The 27,685-nt window shown below is 46.3% G+C and overlaps 1 protein-coding gene across 4 annotated transcripts; it reads left to right on the top strand.

Annotated features, from left to right (window-relative positions):
* Nucleotides 1-45: 45 nt before the first annotated feature.
* LOC117582876 (dorsal-ventral patterning protein tolloid) lies at nucleotides 46-27,611 on the top strand. 4 transcript variants are annotated; one of them, XM_034270948.1, is made up of 14 exons: nucleotides 46-204; nucleotides 8,508-9,129; nucleotides 21,953-22,296; nucleotides 22,366-22,793; nucleotides 22,856-23,149; nucleotides 23,565-23,822; nucleotides 23,887-24,445; nucleotides 24,513-24,711; nucleotides 24,785-25,049; nucleotides 25,173-25,378; nucleotides 25,454-26,097; nucleotides 26,162-26,342; nucleotides 26,400-26,653; nucleotides 26,718-27,611. In XM_034270948.1, exons 2-14 carry the CDS (start codon nucleotides 8,691-8,693, stop codon nucleotides 27,024-27,026), a joined length of 4,380 nt encoding a protein of 1,459 aa, XP_034126839.1. In that variant the 5' UTR covers nucleotides 46-204; nucleotides 8,508-8,690; the 3' UTR covers nucleotides 27,027-27,611. The 4 variants fall into 4 exon arrangements, with proteins under 4 accessions (XP_034126839.1, XP_034126838.1, XP_034126840.1 ...); XM_034270947.1 differs by having other exon boundaries at nucleotides 22,363-22,793; nucleotides 23,568-23,822; XM_034270949.1 differs by having other exon boundaries at nucleotides 22,363-22,793; nucleotides 26,721-27,611.
* Nucleotides 27,612-27,685: the final 74 nt, after the last annotated feature.

Genomic DNA, 27,685 nt, shown 5'->3' with positions numbered 1-27,685 from the left:
CTTGTTTATATATATATATTCAACATCCCTACTGTTTACGTTCAAAACGCGAACAACTTCGGTCGTGAACGGACATGATTTTCGCAGTGGCGGGAAAAGAATATTGAAAACGAAAGAATATTGGCAACAAACTTGTTTGCAATAAATGGCAGAAGACAAATACCTGCAGCAGGGGCTAAAAGAATAAATCTATTTGGTTCTAAAGTGAGTGTTTGTGTAACGAAAGGAGAAATGAATGTGTTTATAGAGTGTTAATTGGATTATGATAACAACTAGATGGAAATGGTAGTTCAGTTTATTCAACAAGTGTACTTTGTGATTGGACTGCTGAACACATCGTGGCCGCCACGCTAAGCACTCGGTTTATTCGGTTTGATTCTGTGTTTTCGAGAGTCACTTAGACCCGCGATCTTCGCACTCGATTCTAACTCGATTATAATCGTTGTGTGCATTTGAGTGTGTTATCAGTTGTTGGTTTTGCTTTTGCATTATATGTATATGTATGTATACACGTACAAGGCTCGTAAGCTTGAGCAGACAACAAATGAACACGCCGCTGTTGCCTGCCCCTCTCCCGGTTCCCTGTTGCTCTGTTGGTCTGTTGCTGATAGAAGCGCAGCATTCAATGGCTATAAATAACAAGCGGCACGCGGCGCACTGACTCTGCCTCTGATTGTGTGCACTGCTCTGCTCGCCAGTATCATTGCCTCTTCCTCAAGTGACACTGCTCCCCGTCTTGGTGGGTGTTTTGCGTCTTTCGCTTCCTTCTATCTACATATTTACATATGTTCATGCATACATATGTCTGACGACGCTGTGCGGTTTTCCAGTTTTCCGCTTTTCATTTCACACATCGCAAAAGTAAAAACAAAACAATAAAAACAACAAAAAGAACCTCAACGCAGATCATCGTCAATTGCCAATCTAAAGGCCGCCGGCATAATTAAAATAGAATGTTATATTTGTTTTTGTTTTTTGTGCTGTTTCGATTTCGCTTTGTTTCACGAGTATGCCATGTTCTTATACAATCTGTGTGTGTGTGAGTGTGTGTTGGTGTAGCAACTGCAATACGGAACCAGCGCGGAGTCAAGGTGCCCATGATCTCCGAGCAACGGCCACGACGATGCGAAATAGTAGAAGCAGATTGGTGGACCCCTTGGTAGCAACGAACTCAAGCGCAGTCCCCAGTCACCCTGTCGCCCAGTCCCACAGTCCCCTAGTTCCCCAGTCTTGCAGTCCCTGCCTGATCGCTGGCCTTTTATTCATTGTCTTTCTCTCCTTTGCTTTTTTTGGTCAACGATCCGCATTTGTGGTCTGTCTGCCGTCTACCGTGTGCCTGAGGCACCGGCAATTAAAGGTAAGCTGGAAGCCCAAAGGCAGCTTGCACGTCCGCGCATTAGACTTAATTGGCTATGGGTCTGGGGGCCCTGCGATGGTTCCTTCTTCGGGACCAGGAATGTCGTCTTTCAGATTGTTGCAAAACTTTTTCATATGCTCCGCATTTTGTCTGTCAGTGCTAGATGGAAATTTATGCGTGGAGAAGAAAAGAGGCAAAATAAAATGGAAAATATGAAATTCAAAATGTGTGGGGGGATAGCCCCCGCACTCTGAGATGCTCCAACACTTCCGTTTTGCCAGAATATCAACTTCCGCTGCCGAACAATTGTCAGCGGGAGGGTTGGCTAATGCAGGGCTGATGGTTGGGTGGGCGGGTTTTGTGGTGCAGACCGGCTGGGACGACGACGACGACTCTGAACAAAAGACGCATATTGATATTGTTGCCCAGGTTGCTCACGCTCCAATAAACCCACCAACCCAACCCGCTCACACCCGGACTAACGGTGGGAAAAGGAGCTTTGGGAGCTAGAAAACGCATTTCATTTTTGCTTCACTGGACTGCTGCCCTTGTCTGTCCCCTCAACTGGCAAACATTTTGTGGCAACTTGGCCATTAAGCATTTCGTGTTTAAGCAGTGGCAGCACCAGCTCCCCCACCGGATCCCACACCCGACACCCTACTCCCACAAGCCCAAGGACAGCAGAAAGGAATAAAAATTGCCCGCGTATGCATTTCTTAACAATACTTCTCGCCCCGGACAATACTCGTACTTTCCTCTCTCTCTCTCTCTCTCTCTCTCTGTCTCCCCAGCGACAACATTTCATTTCATATTTTGTGACAGAGCCACGCTTTGAATAGAATTCATTTTGATTTTTCCTTCCCTTCGTTCCCATTCCCTTATACTTTCCCCCTCCTTTTCTTATTCTTTTCCTCTTTTTCTGTTCTCTTTTACGCTCTCTGTCTCTCCGTCTCCACACGCAGTTCACTCTGCTGGCGCTTAACAAATTTTTGCTGGATTTCTTCTTTTTTTTATTTTATTGTCTAGACCCCCACATTCTCTTGTATTTTTGTCCTGGAAATGTTGAATTTTTCGCATTTTTTGCTGTCGTAGCAGGACAAAAATTAAAAGCGAATTAAGTACTGACAAACTCTAGGGCGACAAATGGGGGAGCCACACAGTATCTGGTAGCCGAAGATAACTGCAGCTAACATCAGGTGAATACGTAACGACCTAAAAGGTGGCCAGCACACGATACAGCAATGGGACAAATCGTATATAAGATTTGAGTTATTTTATGGATATTAGAGTCTCAGTCTCAGTCTCTATATGTTTAAGGTGCAGGGGTAGGCTTCTTGGTTTCTTGTGTAGGCGTTACAGCTGTCTCCATGCTCCTAACAAGCATCGTAGCATCCACATCCTCAGCAGATATACTGAAGAGACAGCCCACACCCACACCCACACCCTCCCAAGCATCATCTTAAACTCCACGAGTTACGAGTATTTCTTTTCGTATTTTTACTTCATCTTTTGCCACGCCTGCCACTGCCACTGGAACTGCTTTGAATTTTTTCCCTTCCCCAATTTCTCTTGCCATAAAGCAAAGTTAATGATATGTCGCAAGTGTTTGTCTGTACGTGTGTGTGTGTGTGTGTGTGTGTTTGTGTGTATGTGAGTGCCACAGTGTACTTGTGTGAGTGCGACACAAGTGCGCTTCCACTTGGCTGAGTCCTGTCTTGGCTGGCACTCTCTTGGCACCCCTCCTGCAACATGTGTAATTAATTAAAGTCTAAGCAGATTTTATATTTCACTTACTTGGCCCCGAACCAAGACGAATTTATGATGTACATCATTTCACTTTTTGTCATATTTCTTCTGGTAATTATTATTCCCATAATTATTGCTTTCTCTGATAAAGAAACCTAATTGGAGTCGCATCCCCATAGCTGTGCGCGACAAGGGGCTCTAATTCCAAGTCACATTTAATGCATTTCAAAAATATAATAAAAAGATTCCATAGGGAGACATATGCACACACAAATTTATGTAGATAATTGCTAACCTATCTTAAGATGTCAACTTACTAGGTCTGAAATTTTTCTGGGACGACTACAGCCATCTGTATTTACATTTACAAATCTTATTTTATGTTTAAATATTTCGATTTTTATTCCCTGACACATCACTCATGGGCAGACATCTCCTTTAAAAGCAAATAAAAGACCTTCTGTTAGCGGGGTGTCCGCCCAAGTACGTATTGAACTTTATTCGAAAAATGTTAATACGCCGAAAAATTGCCCTACATCTAGAAGAGTTCCATTCAACCGTTCAACAGCTTCGATTGCTTTGGTCATGGTTTTGGCATTTTGTAGTTGGCTAAACTTAAACTTGGTCCACGAACTTTTCACTTTCCAACAGCATCTCTCTCTCTCTCTCTCTCTCTCTCTCTCTTTCTTGCCCACAGATCGTTTTCGCTTGCATGCATTTACATGGCAGAAGTTAAGTCGCCAATTCCCCCACAAAATTCTCTCGCTTTGTGCCTCGTCCTGGCATCCCTCCCAGGCAGCGCGCTGTGGGGTTTCCATATAAATTTGTACAACGGTTGCCTTGCCATCACTTTTATTTGCCAAATTAAAAGGATTTCACTCGCTTTTCATATTTGCATTGTGTGTGCTTTCCCTCGTATTTTTTTTCCTTTCCATATTTTATCGCCAGACTGGCAGGCGTTGGGTCCTGCGACTGGGACTCGTCGTGGCCGACAATTTTCCCACGCAATCACCATAAAAAGGAATCTTTGCCGCCATATTTTTGCTGGCGCTGCTTCCCGGCAATTGTTATTCATGGCCCGAAACAACAGGGGCATCATCATCAACAGCATCAGCAGTGGCGGCAGCCTTGTATCCAGGATGCAAAGGTGGGCATCCCAGAGGCCTACACCCGCTCCCACCCAGTCTCCGTCCCAGTCCCAATTCCCAAACCACAGGCCGGTCCTCATTTGTCGTTGTTAGTATTAATTATTTCTTAACTTTAGTACAGAGGCCAGCCATCAGGATACGGTAGCCGGAATCGGGGCTGCGAGCCAAGTTTATAAATAAATCGCAAATTCTTTATGAGCAGTGAGCAGAACACAGCTACAACAGTCCAGTGCTGGCCATTGGTGTTCATGGCCTCTTGGCTCGTATCTGGCCCTGTGGTTATTTGCATCACCCGGTTTCTGTTACAGATTATGGCAATGAGGATGCGACGCCCGGCAGCTGGTGGGTGGCAGTGTTTCCCCCCATCTGTCTGCGAGGTATTTTATGGCTGAACTTTATTTACATTCACATGCAGAGCAGCTAAATAATCAGGGCTCGCCTTGTTCCTCCTCCTACTCCTTCTTCAAGCCTTGCCTCATCCGTCCCGTCCCAACTCATTTCGTGTCGTTTTGACCCGACTCGGCCACAGTTGCAATCACCTGGAGCTTGCAGCACGGTGGCTGGAGGCTGGAGGGTGGTTGCTTGGTTGGGTGCTCCTGTCCCTGGACAGGGGCCACAGGTGCTAGGTAGCCAAGTTTAATTATTTGCCGCTGGCTTTGGATTCGTCCTGGTTCTGGCCTCTGGGGCTGCTCGTGGTCCTGGCCTCTAGCCCTTGTCTGTCGGTGTGTTTTTGTCTGTCTGTTTGTGCCAATGTTTGTTTGTCCGTTTGTTAGTTCAACCTTGCCATGGTTGCATTTTGCGCTTGTAAAGCATTTTAAATCGCATAAAAGTCGGCTCCTGCCAGACCCAACCAGACTCTCGGATGGAGGCTGCAGAACATCGGATTCATTACAGCATTTCACTGCTGTCCTGCCGTTGCAAGAGGTACGCTTTCCTCTTCTGCGTTCGTAATTGAAATTAAGTTGTTTCCAAATTGAGGCACGCTTCTACATCCCCCTCTCCGCTCTGCAGTTTGCCTGAAGCCATGCCATTTCATTCATTCCATTTCGATGCAAAGACCGCCTCCAAATAAGAAAACTCGCAAAGTGTGTCCAGAATGAATTAACCAACTCAAAGCACAACAGATCCAGATGACAGCGGAATACTTCTCGAAGTTTTGGCAAATATTCTCCATTTCAATCGGTTCTGCTCTTTAGATGTCAACTACACATTCCTTTGAATTTCATTTGAATTCATATCTTTAGCCGGAGTAGTTTACAACTGCAAATGCCAACTGTCGGATGCGACAGAGCAAATCAAAATTAGGCAAACAAAGAAGTTGAGGGGAGGGTACACTCGGGTTGGGTTTCGCTTTGCAGTCTTGTCAAGATTTGCTCTTGTAAAACACTAAAAATTACAAAGGCGAAATGAGAGATGAATGGATGGGATGTGATTGAATGGAATGGCATGGGAGGGGAGGTGATAAAACGGTGGTTGGTTGGATGGATGAATGGATTGGTGTGAGTACGATTCGGTTGTTCTAGTCCAAGCTCCATTTCCACTCACTTGTCGGTGGAAGCGGAACCTCCCCGCGCTCGTTCGAGAAGAACGAATCTCCAGCTACTTGACGCTTGTCATTGTCAGCTCTTGTAGTTGGAAAGTTGCGAGCACTTGACAAGCCTGATTGATGGCCCTGACTGCACGGAGGAGTGTGCCTGGATCCCAGAATGCGAGTATCCTGCTGGCTGCTTGACTGGCGCGCTTATCTCCTCTCATCTAATTAAACTAAAAGTAAATGGCGCGTGCCATTTGAAAATGACATTTAAAAGCTTTTAACTGCTCCATTTATGCACAGAGTGCGAAAATAATCTGACTCTGACTCTGAATCCAAATCCAAATTTGAATTTGAATCTGAATTCGAATCAAATATCGCTCAGGCTCGACTTTGACCAGATCCAAAGAGCATAAGTAGGTAAATGGAATGGAAATCGTATTTGTTTATGCTTCTATTTTGATTACGCTTATGCATTTATTTGTTTACGTTCCGAGAACACAGATCGCAGCGTGGATTGACCCAGACCCAGAGAGCTCTGATAATTCCATCTAGTCCATGTGGGTGCGATAAGAGAGAGAGAGAAACATAGACAGATATAGAAAGACAGAGATGAGAGCTGTCCAATTGCTGGGTAACGGAGGGAATCAAAGAGAGGGAGAGGTAATGGTGGCCTGGCAACCTTAGCTCCAATCAATTAACATACTTTTCAACGATTCTCAATTTCCTCCCAAAGACGGGAAAAGCTAAAGAGATCTGAATGGGCGGGGCATTGCCCACAATGGGAAATTACGCTTAACTTTTCGTTGTTTTCTTTTCGTTTTCTTTTACGCTGGCTTATTTAGTTGGGAATTTATCAATTGAATTTTTAATTCTGCTTAAATGAGAAAGTAGCATCGTCATCAACTTTCCTAGCTTCGTTGTCGTTGCTGTTGCTGGTTGGCCCCACGCGGCGTATACGTAATTATGCTACCATGGATTATGGAAATGGCTGTTGCTGCTTTTCCTTTTTGCCTTTCCACCTTCCCCTCACTCGCTCCCCTGCTGCTTTAGGTCCTGCTGTTGCTGCTGCCGCTCCTACTCCTACTCCTACTCCTACTCCTACTCCTACTCCTACTCCTGTCGCCTCCCTCAGATCCCCGCAATTTGTGCCGAGTGAAATTAAAGGAAATGAAATTAAGAAAATATGTTGCACTCCTTTGGCTCTGGGCTGTGCCCCGCAACTGCTTTGTTTGGCTGCAAAAACTTTTGTCCAAGGATTGCCCGTTGAATTGTCTGCGGGGTGTTTGGCTTTATTTGTTAGTAGCCTGTTTCTGGTTAAATCGTGTCCCACCCGCCGCCACATTGCCACCACCCTAGCCACCACCACCGCACAAAAGGCAACTTAATTTGCCATAAAAAGCCAGCCGACTCGTTGATTTGTTTTGTGTGTGTAAGTGTGTAAATGTGTGTGTGTGTGTGTGTGTGTGTGCTGCCGGAAATGAAATGATTTAATGAAATTGCCACAATTGTTGGGGCAGCAGCAAAATCAGTAGCAACAGCCTGATGACAATGGCAATGGCTACGGCCCAACATTCAAGTTAATTGAAAAGGTTTTGTGAATTGCCTGGTCCTGGATTGCGTTCGAGCTAAGCGATTTTTAATTACCCGATATTGTGCAGGGCTGTAAAGGTTCTGCCTGCCTGCCACTCCCCTTCTACCTTCGCATCCTTCGGCATGAAATTAATTGAGTGCTAAGTTGATGGTAGACGCCATTTACCTGGACGCCTGCCTGCCTGCTCTCTAGTATATTTTCCTTTCACTTCCTACCTATGTATGTGTGTACCTTCCTGACTCCATGGCACAGCTGCCGGATGGTTTCGCTGAAATTTTACACCTCTTTTGTTTCAAATGCTTGGTGGCAGCTTCGGAGCTGAGCACACACACACGCCAGCCTTTACGAGGCCCCGAGGCATAGATGTGTACTAGATCCCCGCACACTTTTCAACATAGACGAGATTCTATACAACGTTCTCGTATGTAAATCAGACACCGGGTGTGCATTGATTGCCCTGAAATGAGTCTAACCCGACAGCACGACTTGTGCTAGGGGGGTTGGGATTCTAAAAGATACAGCAGCATGTTGCATTAACATCTCACTCAATCTGGATGAGATGTGCACGGTCGGAGCTGCATAATCTGCTCGGCATTCGATTGTCAGGCAGCTGCACCCCTGGCAGCCGTAGCGTCTGGCTTGGAATGAGCAAATGAATCCACTTTGATGACATTTCTCCTCCGCTCAGGATTCAAATTGCAAACGTACCGTATACAACGAGAATATATTTATTTTTACGCTACTACCAGCGAGGAATAGCAATTCGGCTTGCCATTTGATCTGCATTTGAACAGTTTAATCCTAGAAATATTTCCATGCAAATTCTGTGTCAAATTACCCACTCGGTTGTGTGTGAAAAATTCCGTTTCATTGTAAAGACAATAAAAGCAAATCGTGAAATCTTTCATGGTCAGGGCACAAACAAAATCAATGACGAGCTCTATCGCATTAAATTGTGTGTCATTTGATAGTACAAAGGGTTATCAGCGGCACTGAGAGCTTTTTCAAATAAAACAACATAACAATAAAAAAGAAATAATACAAAAATAGTACTAGGTCTGATGGAAAGCTGAATGAAACCATTATTATAGTGTTTAGTTTAATGATTCTGTGGTCATTTTTCAATTGCAGGCCAGGCACGTGCTCAGCTAAGCGAAAATGCAGAAGTTTTAAGTAAAAACTGATAGGCACAACCGAACCAGCACTCAGCGACAAGCCACAGAACGTGCTAAGAGGCCGCGTGCCCCCGTCGAATTGTGTTCAAAAAAAGCAACAAAAAGAGGGTGCAAATCAGAGGAGGAGAGACCCGCTTCCATGCCGGCAGCCGTGGAATCGCTGTGGATGCGTAGGAGGCACGGCACGGCCATGAGCTACACGAACTTTGCCCTGCTGATGGCCACGGGTCTGTTGGTGCTTATCTCGGCGCATGCCAAGAGCACCAGGCCTAGTGGCAGTGGCGAGCTGCAGCCCCTGTCCACGGATCACGTTGCACTCGCCGAGAGGCAGGCCCATGCCCAATCGGACCCACATCCACACACACATCAGCTATCCGGCTCCGATGAGGAGCAGCACCAGCTCCGGGCCATGCATCATCAGCATCGACAGCAGCACCGGGCACATTCGCATCCACATCCGAATCTTTTGCGGAACAATCGACGCACCTACCACAGCAAATACACCATCGAGCAGCTGATGCGCCTGCAAGTGACACCAAAGGTATCCGAAGACATTGACATGGATCCCTGCAAGGCTGGTGAGTAGTACACACAACACATCTCTCTCTCTCTCTCTCTCTGTCTGTGTGGCACGGAAATGGTTTCGCATTTGCGTTGCTTCAGTGCAAACTCTACTTTGGCATAAGCCAATTTCTAAGCCATGAACCTATACGGGATTCTTTGGGAAGCCTCTTACCGAGTCCCCAACCAAGACAAAAGCTTTGAAAATTGTGTTAGCCTGGAAGTTTGAGTAAAAGCGAAAACTCTTGTTAACTTGAGTCCCACACACGCACACACACACACACACACACAAACATGGCAGTGCTCCCCCACACTCGACATGATTTATAGCCACCTCCTGAAGTATCCTCAGATCCCACCTCCCACCCGTACACCATCAGTCGCTTGTTGCAGTGTTGAAAATTAAGCGCCATTGTGGCATGCTTGGCGCTTAGCTTTCGCTGTTTTCCAACCAGACCAGATCAGCTACCTCCAGGCAGACATCCCATCCTCGTTCTCTGCCCGTTCGATTCAATTGAATTTACCTGCGTTTGCACAAAAAAGCACGGCGAAATAATAAACAGAAAAAACCAAGAAGAAGTATATAAGGAAATTGACTGCGAGAGCAATGCGAATGCGTTGAGCTGAGCTGGGCTGAGCTGGAGGAGCTGAGGAGCTAAGGACGTATCAATGGCTGTCTTCTTGTTCCGTGTCCATGTCCGTGTCTGTTGCTGGTTCTGGTTCTGGCTCGGGCAGGAGTCGAGGAGAACCATTTTCGATTGCAATTTGTCTGGCTGGAAGTACGACGAGTCTATAAGTATTTGCTCACATCAATTGTCAAAAAGTTATACCCCCACAACCTACTTACCGACCCACATAAAGACATAGATACATACATACATTCCTCGGGCTGAATACTCCTCTTGAAGTATGCGTATATTGAAAAGCAAACGACTTCCGCCCTAACCGTCAACCATCAGCAATGTGCCTTCCAGTGGGTGACTATGGCAATGGCAATATGAAATGGACACAAATTTCAATTTAAGATAATCAAAATGTATAAGTACAACACCATAAATAGTTGAACAGCCAAGAGAAAACCATTAATGCAACTTTTATAACACAATGCTGCAATAGTGCAAAACGAAAAAAAAAAAAAAAAGTGCCATAAATTTGTATATTTTTTAATTTATGTGTAATGTTAAAGTCTCATTTTAAAGTCGGGAAGTGCAAGTTCCTTCCATTGTGCCTCTGCAGACTTCGTCCAGTGGAAAGTCTTTGCGTGGTTTTTCGATTCCCAGATAAGTCACACCCCTACATATATCATCAATATGCATACGTGCCGCAAAGCGATAGCGATAGGAAGATGAGGAGTGCCAGGGCCCACCCTACTCGCCACAACTCCACAATCAATCATAGCAGCTTTGAGCTCTTTTTAACACGGTCGCGTTTTTTGGCGCCCCAACAATTAATGAATTGTTTGCTGTTTGCGTTTTTATGCTGCCCCACAGAGAATTGGGTCATAGCCGATTTATAGTGCCCACGGATACACCAACAGCACTGGCTGAGCCAAATGAATGGCATCCTAATGTATGCAAATGCACGCCACGTCCAAGTGGGTCGAGAGGAGGGTCACCCGGGGGAACACACTGGAGGTGGGAGTGGCAGAGCAAAATAAACAAATTTTCCTTCGGTTTTGCCCCGCACAAAGCAGCGTAATTGAATTCTGAAGTGGGATCAAATTAACGGTGCGTCGTTGGGTTTCAAGGAGAAATTGGTAGCTAATCAACTTTCAATTGCAGTTGGCGCAATTTGAAACTCGAGAATTTAATTTGCCAAAAATGTGCTGTGCAATGCAGACATGAGCATCCCATGGGCTTCGCCCCTACTTGCTCTGCTTTACTCTCACATTCCACAAAGCAATTTCTGAAAACAGTTGGGCTTCATTTGGTAAATATTCGAAAGTTAATTAAGGACTTTGAATGTCCTGGCTCCCATAAGAACGCCACAAAGCCGCACTGGCATAGAGATTCCTGCAACATAACGTGCTGGCACACACCTTAAGCAATTTAGTGTCTCAAATCGACTGTCCTGTGCAGTTGTCGCTAATTAATTTGCATACACCAAACGCACAAAAGTTCTATCAAAGGGTTTCGATGGGGACAACCCAGAGGAGTATCAGAAAGAGTAGAACAAAGCGATGGTAGTGCAGGAAGTTGTGCACGCAGGGAGGCGTGACTGTGGTCGCACACAAGGAATCAAACTGCAAATGGCACTGCAAATGTGAAAATGGTGCACCACCCGACCCTCCAAGTGCCCCAGGACTCAGACCAGGCAACTAGGAAAATCTGCCGACAGTAATGATGACAACAGCATCACAATAACCAACGTCAAGGCAGAGCCACCAAAATGTCAGCCAGTGGACTGGCAGCGATGACGATGGCGTTGGCTTCAAGTGGCCTGGAAGGCATCGTGCACTCCAAGTCAAACAACCTGCCCAAGTGACTGCAAATAATTCCCCCCCCCACCACTCCACAGGCACACACACATACAGATAGGGAGAAAGAGAGCGGAAGGGGAAACCACATTGATAGAGCTCTTGCTGCGTGGCAGTGGCTCGACACGGTTTCGGTTGAAAGGCAACAAACTAACGCTGCCTCTCATTGCCGTTAACTCTCTCGCGCATTGAAATAAAAAGGCACTTGGAAGGCATTGCATGCATAGCACAGCGCAGGGACAGAGACATCAGGACAGAGTCCCGGGACGGCACAGGTAGAGATGGGGACAACTTTGAGTTGAAAGCATCGCACGCAACATAACTTTGGAACCACATATCTCAATAGAGTAAAGATAAAAGACTACTTTCCCAGTAGGTCGTGAATCTTTGTGAGAAAAAGTTTAAATACAAAAACTAATGATTGAAAATAATAAACAGTGCCATCACAATATGCAGATTTTTTCCTGTAAATGAATGAGGTCATCCCGAAGATAAACAAACTTGCAAAAAAGAAAAATAGAAAAAATACATAAATGCCTCCATGTTGCACAGTTTTTATACTCTATAAATGCATCATCACAAAAGTTGTCGTATTTCCTGCCCAGCGGTAGCTTGTGTACGTCCCATCACCAGCATGAAAGAAAAGGAGAAATGTAAAGAAAAAGCTTACACAAAAAGAAACTACAAATCCACATATAAAGAACCGTTCATCCAACCATAATCCAGAGGCATAATCCACCGTTTTGATTCGAATATATACATAGGATTTCGTGCCCAGCTGCACTGCCGCTGAGTCCATCCCTAGGCCATGAGCCGGAGCCGGAGCCGGAGCCAGAGCCTGAGCCAGGGCCTGATGCCTGAAACTATTTACAATTCGCACTTTTAGCGGCATTGTGTGCAGACGGATTGAGTTAGTTTGTTGCTACTGCGAGGGGCAGACTGTCTGAGGGGGATCACACGAGAGGATAGTGGGCGGGGTGGAGCAGGCGAAAATGGTGGGATGCTGTGGTGGGACCGCAAAAGAGCCAACAGGATCAGCTTACAAAGCCGCAGAACGAGACAGCGCTGAACGAGGCAGGGGTGAGGCCGAGCATAACAACTTTTCGTGAAGAGAACTTTGCATGCTCTTAATTAAAAACCGCAGCTATTTAATGAATAACTTTATTTTACGTGTATAAATATATACATAAATTCAATTAATTTCCGGGTACTCGTGGCAAACAAAAGGCTTTCATTTGAATGCCAATTAATTTGTGGAGAGCTAAAATATTCGCAACTGTTGAAGCTCGTTCACATTAAGCCGGAAAATTTGCAATAAAACTCCATCATCATTCATTTTGTTTGTAAGCTTCATCTCGGTCTTGATATGCTCCCGGCTATGCTTTTCACGTGAAGCAAGAAGAGAATCTTGTTGGCCTCCAGGCAACAGAAACAAAACAAAAGTTAACTTGTGACGAAAAAGCAGACGCCGGAAATGTTAGCAAATCGGAAGTGCCAGTGCTAAAAGTAAGAAGCAGCTGTTTCTTCTCACCCACTCAAAGGATGAACTGCTGGAAGAGACTTTCCTTACTATTGACTGCACTTGTTGTTGCGCTTTGAAGATAGACTTTTACAACCACTGCACTGCTGGGACTCCGCCTCCTGCGACAGTGACCGCAGTTTATATAAATTTTCACATGAAATTTATTGTACAGACAAAACACAGAATTACAGCAGGCGTGTTCGACCATTTTGTTTGGCAACATTTTAGTTGCATTTATTGAAATGACATTCCCCTGGCAGCTGCTCTCTCTCCTTCTCCCTTTGTTTCCCCAGCTCTATTGTGCCCCGCATGCAGACCGGCAGAAACATGTGTAAATAAAATAAACTTGCATTTAAACTGTTTGCATAATTAATTAATGCCAGCAAGAATGACAGAGCAGAGCGCTCACACACACATGCATGAACAAGTGTTGTGGGTGGGGCAGAGCGCATTGGCGAGGGGCTGGGGCCTACGCACATTTAAGGGCAGCAGCCAGTGGCACCATAGTTACCAAACGGCATCGCATCCTTCCGGGGTAATGGCTCAGCTCAGCTGCATTCCGTAACTTTTTGCTGCATACTTCTTGGCGCTATGCTGCATGCAACCCAACCAATACCAGTGCACGTGCAATATCTTCTTATTGCGTGTGTATGTAGATGTGTCTGGGCAACCTGTTAGACAGAACTTGTTATCGTGCTGCTGTCTGTTCAGCTGCAATCATTGTTTATGCAAATTGGCATAAATAAGCAAGCGGAGCAAACAAGCTCGAAAGCTGCTCAGATAATGCCACAAAACGAAGCTTATGATTTGGCCATCCTCAGGGGGTGGAGGCAACTCACACACAATCACATAAATACACATTTGTACAGCCATATTTATGTCCCACTCATGTACGTGTATACATAGTATGTCTGTGTACTTCTGTACATATGTTTGTGTCTGTGGGATCCCCTGCAGCTGTGGGCTTTGCCGTAATTTATGCAAATCGCATTTTAAATTTGCAAATGTTTTTTTAATTGTTCAGCCAACAATCTGCTGTCCCAAATCCAAATTGCAACTGAAGGGTGAAAAAGGATAACAGCATAAGGCTATGCATATGTAAATGGCATCCACCAGACCAGAACTAAACCACAATTTATAAATCTCTCGCTCGCTCTCTATTGTGTACCATTTCTTACAAGTATTAGTTGCGTTCTGATTTTTGGTCTGTTTTCAGCATGAACAGCAAGACAAATTGAATGCATTTCTGGCTCTCTTTTTTTAAGGCAAATGCAAAACAAATTCAATATGGGATTTATGTACATATGTATATGGCAAGCAACATAAATTCCATATCCACTGAAGCATGCATCCAGCTTCATTTGCCGCACTTCAGTCCCATGCTTTCTCTTTTTGTATTGCTATATTTTCTTTATTGAAATACATACATTCAGATAGCATGATTGCTTACATGTATACAGAGTGGCAGGAGAACCAATTATAAATAGTAAAACCAACAATACTCGTTGCTTACAAATAACTTTGCTCCGTTAAATGAGATATAATTGAGAGTTCGTTTAGAAAATGGAATTCAATTACGGTGCTGGCCCTTCAACTGCTTCTCCGGCTCACTGTTCATTTCCAGCATTTAGGCATTTTTCTTTAAATATTATGAATTCCTGCCCTGGAATGCTTTTGGTCCTGCTCCCCCGGAATGCCTCAATTTAATTTCGTTTTATTTGTTTTTTTGCGAAAAGTGTTTGGCAAAAATAAACACGGGACAGACAGACATTGGCAGGCAGTCTTTGCATCTCTTCTGATGGCACAATTATCAGATGGAACTGCAAATGCCGGGAATGGTAGCTCTCTGTTGCCATGGCGCTGCCAATGAATGTACGCATGGACTGGGTGAGTGGCAGTGGCTGTATTGTGCATCGAGAGTTTATTGAACCCGACTCCAACCGTAATGAAGTGCCACCGAAAGTTGAGTAGGTGTGCTCCCAGTACATGTTCCTAGTCATGAATATGTATGTATGTACATAGGTAGGTGTGTACAAATGCATGTACACATCATATGCACAGGCTGATATGTTCACACATCACACGAAAATTGCTGCAAGCAGTGGGAAATGTTTTCAGCCCCATTTCAAATTGAAAATAAAGCTACGCGCAAAAACAAAATATTTTTTTTTTACCCGCGATGCTGTGGCAAAAGTTTTTCTAAAAACGCTTTGTGCAAAAAGCGGCAGTGCAGATTCCGAGCTGTTTCGTCTTTTTGTGGGACGCAATGGAAAATAGTTTCTATATTTGTGCCGTAGGTGCAAAGTGGTTGCTGTGGAGGTGGTGAGGGAAAGCCAGGAGAGGGCGCAGCTCTCTCACAGCTGCAGCTGCATAAATATTTCGACGAAGTTGTCCATCATAAATCTGGTGCGGGAACTCAAACATTGGCCATCTATTGTTTGCCCTCAAGTCCTATCTGCGATTTGGTCTGCGAGCGGAAGTGGGAATGGAGCTTTGGCCACGAGCATGAACGGACTAGCACACAGCCAAACTCAAGCGCACATGAATATAAGCCTCAGTGGCTTTTTAAGCCTAGTCTGGGCTATTGACCGGATTCTGTGTGACGGCAGTGCCTGGTACAAAACAATTCAGATCTGGGAGTGATATAGGAGCTCTTTCAATTGATTGATGCATGTGGTGAATGCAGACAGACTGTGCGCGTACCCGTTTAGTGTGTAGAGGATTGGGTATTTATCTTTAATTTGTTCTTCCTCTCCAATTGCACACCACTCAGGAATCTCTTTCATTTCATTATTGTTTGGGGTAGACCCATCCGCTTATTCCATCTGCATTGCAGGAGATTTTCAAATACATATCTCTGTAGTTGATTCGATTTTGTTCGATCATTTGACACTCCATCGATGCGTGCCCCTCAACTGCCTCCCATTTCCAGGGTTTCTGGTGTTCCTCGGCACTCACTCTCTGCACTCTCTGCAATCCCGCTAGACAGAAAAGCGTTTTCTCGTCCTCTTCATCTAAATACATACGAGTAGGTATAAATAAGCAAACCAAATCCCCTTCACACACGCACACATACACACATTCGCCTGCCCACGTTCATAAAACGCAAACAAAGCCAAAGCCTAAATCGAGCACAAAATCACTTCCTGGGTCACTCGTCAATTCCATCGCCGTCGCCATAGCCATAGCCGCCATCGTGGCCATCTTTGTTGTCCGAACCATTGCTATTCGTACCGAAAAACCCGGAACTACTGTTGCTGCTGCTGCTGCTTCTGTCTGATGTCTCTGGCCAGTCGTTCTGATTTGGAGTCCGAGTATAGCTAATGGTTGAGGTCTTCATGGCTGCTCTGCTGCCGTCGGATTAGTTGCGCCAGCCATATATTCCCATCCGTCCTTCCTTCCTTCCGTTCCGTTCTGTCTCCATTTGTGTTTGCAACACTCCACGCTATGTCTGTGTGGTTTATTTGCCTGCCTCTGTTTGCTTTGATTTCATCTTTAATTTCGGCCAACGCCTGTCTCCGTGTACACATCCGTCTGCCGGCTTGTTTTCCCCTACGACCGCTTATCAAAACATAATTCTCGTCATCATACAAACATACATCTGTGGATGTCCGCCCATTTAAGCTGTCCGCGGGGCGAAGCCAGCAAATTGAATTTCATTGTTATGGCTATGGTAATTAATACACAGAAACATACATATACACACATATACATACATACATACAGACACCAAGATGCAGTAATGGGGGCCATTGCGATATGCATATGCATTTCCGCCCTCAATTCGCTCGGAACACACCACCCAACGAGTAGAAGCTTATGCATAATTACATCCATACATATTCAGATTGCTGGCAGGGATTTAAAGGCCAACAGGGTTAGCCAGTCGGGTCAACGTAAGTCAGCCAAGGCTAACTCTGCTAGCACTGGGTCATGATGCTACCCATATGTATCTCTGGCATTATGCGAACTAATATGAATAATTACCTCCACAGCAACTGTATTTGAATATTGGTTTCAACATAAGAGACTTATTCAAATTTAATTTGAGGCTTCCCCTATTATTGAGGATGTATACAAAATGACATTAAATATTGAAAATGTTCAATAAAACATTTAAAAACAAAACAATTTTCTTACATGTTCGTTTACGTAATACATAACTAGTCATGAAACCTGTATTTACAAACGGATTTAATAATGATTATTTATGTTTAATAATTACCTCAGAGAGAGCTTAGTACACAGAAGGACTTCATTAAATTTGCTTTGTTTACTTAATCTTTTGTGTTATTCGAGAGACTAATTTGAGTTATTGTTAATTTCCGTTCCATTTATGTGCAATTTGCACGCCTGCTTTCATCTTTCAATATAACATTAACATAGCTAATCACTTGTGTTTTTGACTTGTTTTACTAAAATTAAGTCGCGCAGTTACCACATGAAAACAAAAAACTTTAAGTGAATTGAACAACTCCCAGAGATCCAGCACATGAGTAGTTTTAGCCAATTAGCAGTTTTTTTTTCGGATCCTCTGGCAATGTTATATCGAAACTCTTTTTTGCCAGGGAGACATTGGGCTGTTTAATCGCTTGTGTTTTATTTGAGCACATTCATTTTATTTTATGACAGAGGCCACAGAGTATTGACAGTCTCCACAGAGCGCCAAAGCCATAAATAACACAAAAAGAAACGAAACAAACACACGGAGAAAAAAAGGTGAGTGAGGAGGCCGTGTCCGAATGACCCGACTGGACAATGGCAATCAGTTGACGGTAGCTCGACGGTCAGCTCCCTTCAATTATTTGCTTTTGACCCACAAAATGGACGGAGGCTGCCTGCCGGCTCTTCTGATGCGTAAAGTGTGGCAACTGTTGTGTTGTTTTGTGCTGTTTTTGTTGTATCACACGTATAAAGCGTTGCCCAAAGCGAGTAATCAGTAGTGCCACAGGAGGTTGGAAAGGAGTGGTTTTATTTTTAATTAAACCCACAGCGGAACAGTCTGCCTGTACAGGAGGAGGAGGAGGAGGGATGCTCATAAAGTGGGCAGGGCAGCCCTTGTTGCCCACATTACGCATACGCCACATGGCTCGAAAGCGGAAATGGGGCTCGGGATAAAGTGGCAACTGCAACAAGGCAAGTGTGTTGAACATTTTTGTGGCCGCCATAAAAGGGTACGCTACTGGACTTGGTCTCGCACCCGAATGGATACCTAACCAGATCTCATTCTAAAATGGCACGTTTTGTGCGTCAGTTCGTTAGTGTGAATGATGTGAGCCAAGTGGTGGGAAAGGGGAGAGCACTGGCGTGATGGGACATGATGCTGTGGAGACTGTGGAGGAGGCGACGCTCAAAAATTTAATTACTTTCACTTGTGCGAACTGTTTGTCTGCCAGTCAGCCGTGCACGGGCAGTCGGACTGGGCAGTCGGACAGGAAAGCCAAAGGCATTTAACGTAAATGTAATGAAATTGCAGACGGACTGCGACGTGAACTGTTTGTGCTACGCACATTGGATGGTTTCCGTTTCCATTTCCAGTTCCATTTCCACTGCTTGTTCTACTTCTGGTCTCGGTTTCCCGGGCTGCCAGCACTTCAAGTGGGTGGAAAATCCTCGCTTAGCCATGGACGAGACATGCTCTTGACCCTCCACCAGCTTCGTGACGCATTATGCGGCAAGTTTTCTCGCCTGCTGTGCTCGCAGAGTGCATCGTCTTTTTATTGCTGCCACTTTTCATACTTTTCTTTTTTTTTTCATTTGTAGACACCCACTTGCAGCTCCCACTCAGGTCCACGTTCATATTTGCTAGCCAGTGTTAGCGGGATTAAATGCCAACTGGAAGCGTGTTTTGCTTGTGTGCCTTTTGGCCCGGACCTAAGTTTAACTCTGCCAACTCTTTGGCTTTACGTTCAGTCTCCCCCTCATGATGTGAATTTGTACATACAAATCAATCATACAGCATGTGGGGCGTGCGCGAGTAGCTGCGTTTTAAATTTAAATTTCATGTATGCACGGGTAACACCAGCAACGCATACAAAAACATACATATATAGAGACATGTAGGTATGTATTTTTAATCCACAACGGAACAGAGCACACGTGCTCGCAATGCTGTACAGATTTTCAGATTGTAAACACACAAACACACACATGCACTCGCATGTAAATATGTAAATATTTGAGCAATTCTAGAAATTTGTTTGACTGCAAATCAAATGTAAACAAGATATGTTTTCAAAGTCGACACGTTGCAATGGCAGCAAAAACAAAGGTAGAAGAACAGAGAGATTCATTCTGATGCGGAGGGATGGATGTGCTTAGAGAATATGCTAGTGGTACAGAACGATCTTAATAGTACACGTGTATGGGCTAGAATATTGTGAAATCAAAAGCCCAGAGTAGGATGATGAGTATTCTGTTAGGTATTGTATACTATGTGCCGGTTGAAGGCTACAAGGAATGCATTTATGATTCATCACACAACCTCTGCACAGATCCCCATGCCAGGCGACAGCTGAACTCTGACGGCTGCTCAAATTAATGCATTCTGATCTGTGACTCCACGTTCTGATTGGAGTTGCCTCATTGCAACCCCCGCCCCAACTTGTTATTTTGTGAATGCTTGGAAGCTGGTAGGAGGCTGCAGTCTTGCAGGTGCTGTCTTGTCATCCCACATACGCAGCTCAATATGGCATTTCATATATCAACCTCAGGTTCCGTTTCCTGTACCTTGAGTGCAGTGACAGTGCCAAAGCCACTGGCAGCAATCACAGTTCGGTTACGGTGCGTATGATTGACATTGATTGGAGCAAAGCAAAGCAAACTGTGGTCTGGTGTTCATTTTTTCCCAGCTTCTCTCTCAATGTGTCTGTGTGATTGTGCACAATGATTGGCATGCCATGTTGCACTTTCCGGAACTAAATCAAAAAACGTTTGCAGCTTCATAAATATGTAATTTGCAAGGCAAATGGAAACATTTTCGGAAACCAACACGAAGATCCAGTTGCCATGCATACGGGTGCTTGAATTAAATTGAAGCAATGAAAGGATTTCTTTGAGCACAAACGTGCTTAGAAATAATCAGTAGATTATGCCAAAAGAAAATTCATCCAATAAAATCTTTCAAAAATCGTATTTTGTGACTTCATCTCTGGATGTTGTCGCACTTTCCTATTACCAGATAGGAGAACAAAATTGTAATTTTCTTTTCCTGCTGCACTGCCTGGCAGTCTTCTTGCTATCACTTGGATTCCAGTCTCAATGATGTTCGAGTGCAGCACAAATTCAATATTTTATCTGCGATTGCCCTCTGGGATATCGAGTCAATTGGCATGCGTAGCTGGTGTCAGTAGTTTTATGGCTTGGCTTGGCTCTCCCACACGCACTGACCCAGTTAAGTTACAAGTTGGCCCAGCTCCTGCCCGTGTGGCAGTTGGAAGCTAAAAGATTATTGGTCGTGTGCGACAGCATTTGCGATAATCAAATTGCCAGCTTGTACCCCATCGGCATCGGCATCGGCATCGGCATCTGCATCTCAGATGATTCGAGCAGGAGTCTCAGTCAGCATTTCGACTCCGTCTGAGATAGCTACTGGCACAGGGTGGGAGCGGATGCTAGGCGGATGCGAGTGCAGCTGGGAATGGCAATGCCGAAATGTGGGACACGTTGAGCGGCCTTCAGAAGTCAAAAAGCGTAAACACTAACGCCGCCCTATCATACCATGACCGGGTCGAGCCGGTATCCACTTGAGCAGACTTCACTGTGCCCGCCGTGTAAATAGTAGCATGAATGCATTTTTATTTTATTTATGTTTAAATTAAGCCCTGCTCTCAGGACAGCCAGCCAGACAGGCGAGACCAACCAACCAGAAGCATCTGCACTCAGACAGACTTCATAAGCAAATAGGTTTCTCTACTCCATCCTTAAATCGTATTTGTGTCAACTTTTTGTTTTGGTTGCAAATGCTAAACTAAACATTGAAGTGTGTGTGCATTTAGAGTTTAGAGTGGCTATCTATGTACCATCTATCCTAGTTAGTTAGTTGGAACTTCTCTCTCATGACTGGTATGGATAACACTTATGTATATCTGATGTTGTAGACAGCTAAAAGAGTCTCTTGAATTCGGTCTGAGTTTGTATTTATCTTTTAGTTTGCATCTCTTTTAATTCCATGTTTCATTTGTATTTCTTTTTGCAGTGTGCAAACGCACTTAATTAATTTTGTTTAACATATCTGAGGCAGGCCGGCAGGGCAACAGTTTCATATTTTGCTTGTTAACTGTTATCGTAGTTGCTCCCAAATGGCCACATGTGGGCCATGCACAGACAAAGAGTAAGCACACACACACACTCACAGTCGGAATTCCCACTTCCCGTCATATTCGCATTCGAATTGCCGCGTGGAACGAGCTCGTTTGGGCAAACAAAAGCATCAGTTGGCCAGTTGTCCGGGTGTCCGCTTGCCCACTGTTGCACTGATTAAATGGATATGCGGACCATGTCTATCCAGCCGGCTGGCGAAATAACTGTCAGACTCAATCCCTACTCCGGCCAGCGTCCGCGTTCACTGTCAGTGTAAATTATAAATATCCAGCAAGGAGAACATCGTCCTGGCTTCGGGGCTAACTAACCAACCGACCACCCAACCGGCTGCACACGACTGAGCGGCGACAGAACCACATGAAATTTCAATTAAAATAAAAATGTATACGCTTTCCGCCTTTTGCCTATAATTAAAAACGATTTGCAATTTATGGAAGCTGCGTTAAAGTAGCCGGATAAAACAATAATTCCCTTAATTTAAAGCGAGCTCTCACGAATATGCTTATCTGTGCCGTTGCAGGTGGTTTCATGGGGGATATTGCACTGCCCGATGGTGATTCGGGTCCTGTGGTGGCCCACACACCCATCGACGACGAGGAACAGGAGCGGGAGGAGGTGGAGCAGCTACTGGCCGATGCACCCGATCCAGGACCAGGACCAGGACCAGGACCAGCTACAGTCTCAGTTACAGTCCCTATCAAATACAATGCCACCTTTCAGTTGGATCTGGAGAAGCTCAAGCAGGAGGTATATCACGAGGGTCTGCAGGTGGAGGAGGAGGGACTCACCGACATCATACGCAAGAAGACCAAGCTCCCGAGCATGGGTCCGGTGAACCTCACGGCAGGACAGGGACAGACACAGGTTAGTACCGGAATACCTAATATCCTGCAGGTGATTTACTCACCGAATTCCACCCTCCATTGCCAGCAGAGTGCCAATGAACCGGTGAAGCCCGGGTCAGAGTCCCCCTCCGACTTTGCACAGCCCGCCAGCTACAAGAACGAGGTCATCTCGCCGCCCGAGCAACGACACAGCAGCGGACTGAAGCCAGCCAGACTGACGCTGGCCGAGATGAGCCTGAAGGCCACCAACAAGACGCAGACAACTCTGCATCGAAATGTGGATGCCCGCAAGATTCAGTCGGATAACAAGGACATCGAAGACGATTCGGGTAACAATTTCGTGGCCGAGCGGCGCCAGACACACATTCTGCCCACCTCCCTGCCCGAGCAACGCTCCACGCTGCCCAATGTCTATAGCAATGCGGGGGGAAATGGCATGCAGCTGGACGATGAGGTGGACTTTCTGCATGCCCGCGGAGTGGTCCGACGGCGACACAGACGTGGACCCAAGCAGCGGTAAGTAAAGGCAGCTCGTGGAGACTACCTAAATCCTACATATTCTATCCCATTGACCACAGACGCACCAACCATCACTCGGAATATGAAACAAAAGTGCAGCGTTTGCGCGACGAACTCAACCGGCCACTGGGCAAGGGACATCATCGGCAGCAGCAGCGCCAGCACCACCATCAGGGTCATCATCATAAGAAGCACCGTTCGCACCGTCAGCATCGCCGACGAGGCCAGACTCCTCCTCAAAACGTACATCATGCCATGCCTGGATTTAATCAATCGTCACAGGCCGTGATTCCCAAGGCTGCTGTTGAGGGGCAGCGGCAGGCCACGCTTGAAATGGATTTACCAAAAGCGGAGTAAGTTTTTGAATTCGTCCCTCTGCCATGGCAGCCACTGCCACCGCCTACGCCACCGCCACATCCGTTTCCGCTGCCATTTCCTGTCCCACTGTAAATTGCTGGCCATTTTCATTCAGTGGTTTTTTTTTCGGCATAAACTTTAAACAAACAGCAGCCATTTTGGCAACTCCCCTCCCCCCACCACACAGACACGCCCAACGAGCCGTTCTCATTGTGTGTGTGTTAGTGCATGCGAAAAGTTATGAATTTTAATAGAAACTCGCGTGCCAGAGGTTGAGTCCAAAAACAGCAGTGAAAAATGCATGGAAAGCTGTTGGCAATTAAAATTACGCATACGCCACGAGAAAACTTTTGCCAGCCAAACTATAACGCATCTCTTCCACTCACCCTCCTCTCCATCATCATCATTCAGCAGTCCGTTCAGCCAGAAGAAAGATGAAGAGGAGCTGCAGCAACGTCATCGCGTTGCCCGTGCTGTCACAGCCAAAAAGGAGCGCATCTGGGACTACGGCGTCATCCCCTATGAGATCGATGGCAACTTCAGCGGCCTGCACAAGGCACTCTTCAAGCAGGCCATGCGACACTGGGAGAACTCCACGTGCATCAAGTTTGTGGAACGCAACCCGGAGATACATCCCAACTATATTGTGTTTACGGTGCGCAGCTGCGGGTGAGTTTCGGGACTCCATTCCTCAAGGAGACATGGCTTAGGTAATCGTTTCATGGTTTTGCAGCTGCTGCTCGTTTGTGGGTAAACGCGGCAATGGCGCTCAGGCCATCTCGATTGGTAGAAACTGCGACAAGTTTGGCATTGTGGTGCACGAACTGGGTCATGTGGTGGGCTTCTGGCACGAGCACACTCGCCCCGACAGGGAGAAGCATGTGGTGATCGAACACAACAATATAATGAAGGGCCAGGACTACAATTTCAATATGCTATCACCGGATGAAGTGGACTCGCTGGGCATGGCCTATGACTATGATTCCATTATGCACTATGCCCGAAACACCTTCTCGAAGGGCACCTATCTGGACACCATTCTGCCCATCGAGATGAAGGGTCGCAAGCGGCCCGAGATCGGTCAGCGGCTGCGCCTCAGCCTGGGAGACATTTCCCAGGCAAATCTGCTCTACAGGTGTCCCAAATGCGGTCGCACCTTCCAGGAGAGCACAGGGATCTTTGCCACGCCCTCCTACTACACCGCTGGAGCACTGACCAACGAGACGGAGCACTGCGAGTGGCGGATAACAGCCACGCATGGAGAACGTGTTGTCCTCAATCTGGAGAATATGGTGGGATAATTCTTGCGTCCAACATAAGTGGGGGAAACTACGTATATTTCTATTGTCTTTCTCTTAGAACATCTTCAAGTCGAACAACTGCGAAACGGACTACTTGGAGATACGAGATGGCTACTATGTCAAGTCCCCACTCATCGGTCGCTTCTGCGGCAAGGTGGCCAAGGATGAAATTCGCACCGTTTCCAGTCGCATGCTCCTCACCTACGTCAACTCCCACCGCAGCGAGGGCTATCGCGGCTTCAAGGCGGAGTTCGATGGTGAGTAGGGAAGAAAAAGAAGAGGCTAATCGAGTTCACACTGACCAAACTGATGACACTGACGTTGCTCTAGTTGTGTGCGGCGGCGAGTTGTCGGTGGACGATGCCGAGGGGCGGCTGGAGTCGCCCAACTATCCGCTGGACTATCTGCCGAACAAGGAATGCGTGTGGAATATCACCGTGCCCAAGGGCTATCAAGTGGCGCTGAAATTCCAATCGTTCGAGGTGGAGAACCATGACAGCTGTATCTATGACTATGTCGAGGTACGCGATGGTCCTTCACAAGATTCGCAAGTAATTGGCGTTTTCTGCGGCTACAAGCCACCGCCAAACATGAAGTAAGTGCCCTCGTTCATCCACCCCTACTCCGTACTTCCTATTCCTCACTTCACCCACCATTAAGCCCAGCTCCATCGCTGTTCCATTGAAACCAACTTTGCTTTGTTCGGCTTCGCTTTCAGGTCAAGTGGCAATTCGATGTACGTGAAATTCGTGTCGGACACATCGGTGCAGAAGGCGGGCTTCTCGGCCGTGTTCATGAAGGAGGTGGACGAGTGCGAGACACAGAACCATGGATGCGAGCACGAGTGCATCAACACGCTGGGAGGCTACGAGTGCGGCTGCCACATCGGTTTCGAGCTGCACAGCGACAAGAAGCACTGCGAAGGTGGGTCCCGGACAGCCATTGTCATCGGTTTGTGCCTCTAATGAGCTTATCTGCATTCCGCTCTCTTCATTCCAGATGCCTGCGGCGGTGTCATCGACTATCCGAACGGAACCATCAACTCGCCCTCGTTCCCCGAAATGTATCCCATACTGAAGGAGTGCATCTGGGAGATAGTGGCGCCGCCAAAGCACAAAATCTCGCTGAACTTTACCCATTTCGACCTGGAGGGCACAGCGGCCCAGCAGTCAGACTGCGGATACGATTCGGTGACTATCTACTCCAAGCTCACCGAGAATCGCCTGAAGCGCATTGGCACCTACTGCGGCAGTGCCATCCCACCAACGGCCACCTCCGACAGCAATGCACTGCGCGTGGAGTTCCATTCGGACAAGTCCATTCAGCGGTCCGGCTTTGCTGCCGTGTTCTTCACGGACATCGACGAGTGTGCCGTGAACAATGGCGGGTGCCAGCACGAGTGCCGGAACACCATTGGCTCCTACATGTGCCTCTGCCACAACGGATACTCGCTGCACGAGAACGGACACGACTGCAAGGAGGGGGAGTGCAAGTACGAGATATCCGCCTCCTTCGGCACCATCTACAGCCCCAACTATCCGGACTCGTATCCCCCCAACGCGGACTGTGTGTGGCACTTTATAACCACGCCGGGGCATCGCATCAAGCTGATATTCAACGAGTTCAACATTGAGTCCCATCAGGTGAGTGTCGCATATCTGCCAAGGGAGAGAGCCACCCGCTAATTGGAGTCCCTCGCTACGACAGGAATGCACCTACGACAACGTGGCCATCTACGATGGCGAGTCGGAGGCAAGCTCGGTGCTGGGACGCTTCTGCGGCGACAAGATACCCTTCCCCATCTCATCCACCACCAACCAGATGTACATGGTCCTCAAGACTGACAAGAACAAGCAGCTGAATGGATTCATGGCCCTTCACTCAACCTGTAAGATCACAAGGGTATCTCCTTAAAGGATCAACCCATCCTTTGTCTCCTTTGCAGCTTGTGGAGGCTTTCTGCGTGCCAGCAACCATGTCCAGCAGTTCTACTCCCATGCCCGATTTGGCAATCAGGACTACGATGACAACATGGACTGTGAGTGGACCATTGAGGCGCCGCCCAACAGCAATGTGCAGCTGATCTTCCTCACCTTTGACATTGAGAGCAGCGAGAACTGCACCTACGACTATGTGCAGGTCTTCTCGAACATGGAGGACACCAGCGGACCCATGTACGGACAGTACTGTGGCAGTGTGGTAAGTCCAAGACGTTCAATCTAATGCAATATTTTTAAATATCCAATGAATCTTTATTTGATAGCAGCCCCAGGACATCATCTCCATGACAAACTCGCTGCTGGTGCGCTTCAAGACGGACAGTTCGGTGCCCATGAAAGGTTTCTCTGCCTCGTATGTGGCCGTCGATCCGTTTGACAACAGCGACGAGGATGTGGAGAACTCGTACAGCTCCGAGATGGTCACCCCATTTCCTGGCTCCCTCAAATCCATCTACATCGAGGACACCGAGGAGACTGACGAGTACGGTGACTTGAGTGGCAATTCGTTGGTGGTACTCAATGGCCGTGGTCGCTACAGTCTGCCCACTCGGTACTATCCCTTCCCCACCTAGGCGAGCACTGGCACGCACTCGACGCGCTAAAGTTCATGACAATATATTAAAAACGGAATTTATTTAACAACATTTAGGCATATCGTCGCGTACATAAAGCAAGATTCCTTAGATCTTCCTTTCTCTTTGTCCGTCTCCCCCCCCCCACGAAGCATAATCACGACCCACATACACAGTGTTAGTTTTAGGTAATCCAAACAGGTTAGGTTCTAGCATGCCAGGCATATCGCAGTCAAGTGCAAAATATTGAAACCTATAATAAGAAATTAAGTCGAACTTATCTACGTTACTTGAACATCGCTGGATGGATGTTGCTCCAACTAAATTGAGAATCGATTCTTCAGTTTATTTACTCTGAATGTGCAGCTCTCGTTTTGCATTTTACTAGTTGCCATTTTTAAAGCATTTTCTTCTATTTCGATATCTTCTGTAATCTTTATATTGTGCCATACTTGGTAGTCTAGACTTTAGGGCATTTTCTTTACCTTAGCTCAGGCAGGCAGCTCTGATTGGCATCTTAGCATAGGTTTAATGGATGTCCCATATCAAAGTCCAAATGGAAGTTAGGCTAGAAACACACACACAGACAGCACCGAATGTGTGTGGAGGCCCTTGTAGATAGATTTAAAACATGTATTCCTAATGCAGCTCGACGATGT

The sequence above is a fragment of the Drosophila guanche genome, unplaced genomic scaffold, assembly GCF_900245975.1.
Source record: "Drosophila guanche unplaced genomic scaffold, DGUA_6, whole genome shotgun sequence".
NCBI lineage: Eukaryota > Metazoa > Arthropoda > Insecta > Diptera > Drosophilidae > Drosophila > Drosophila guanche.
The sequence above is the reverse complement of the archived record's forward strand: the minus strand, read 5'-3'. Positions and strand labels throughout refer to the sequence as shown.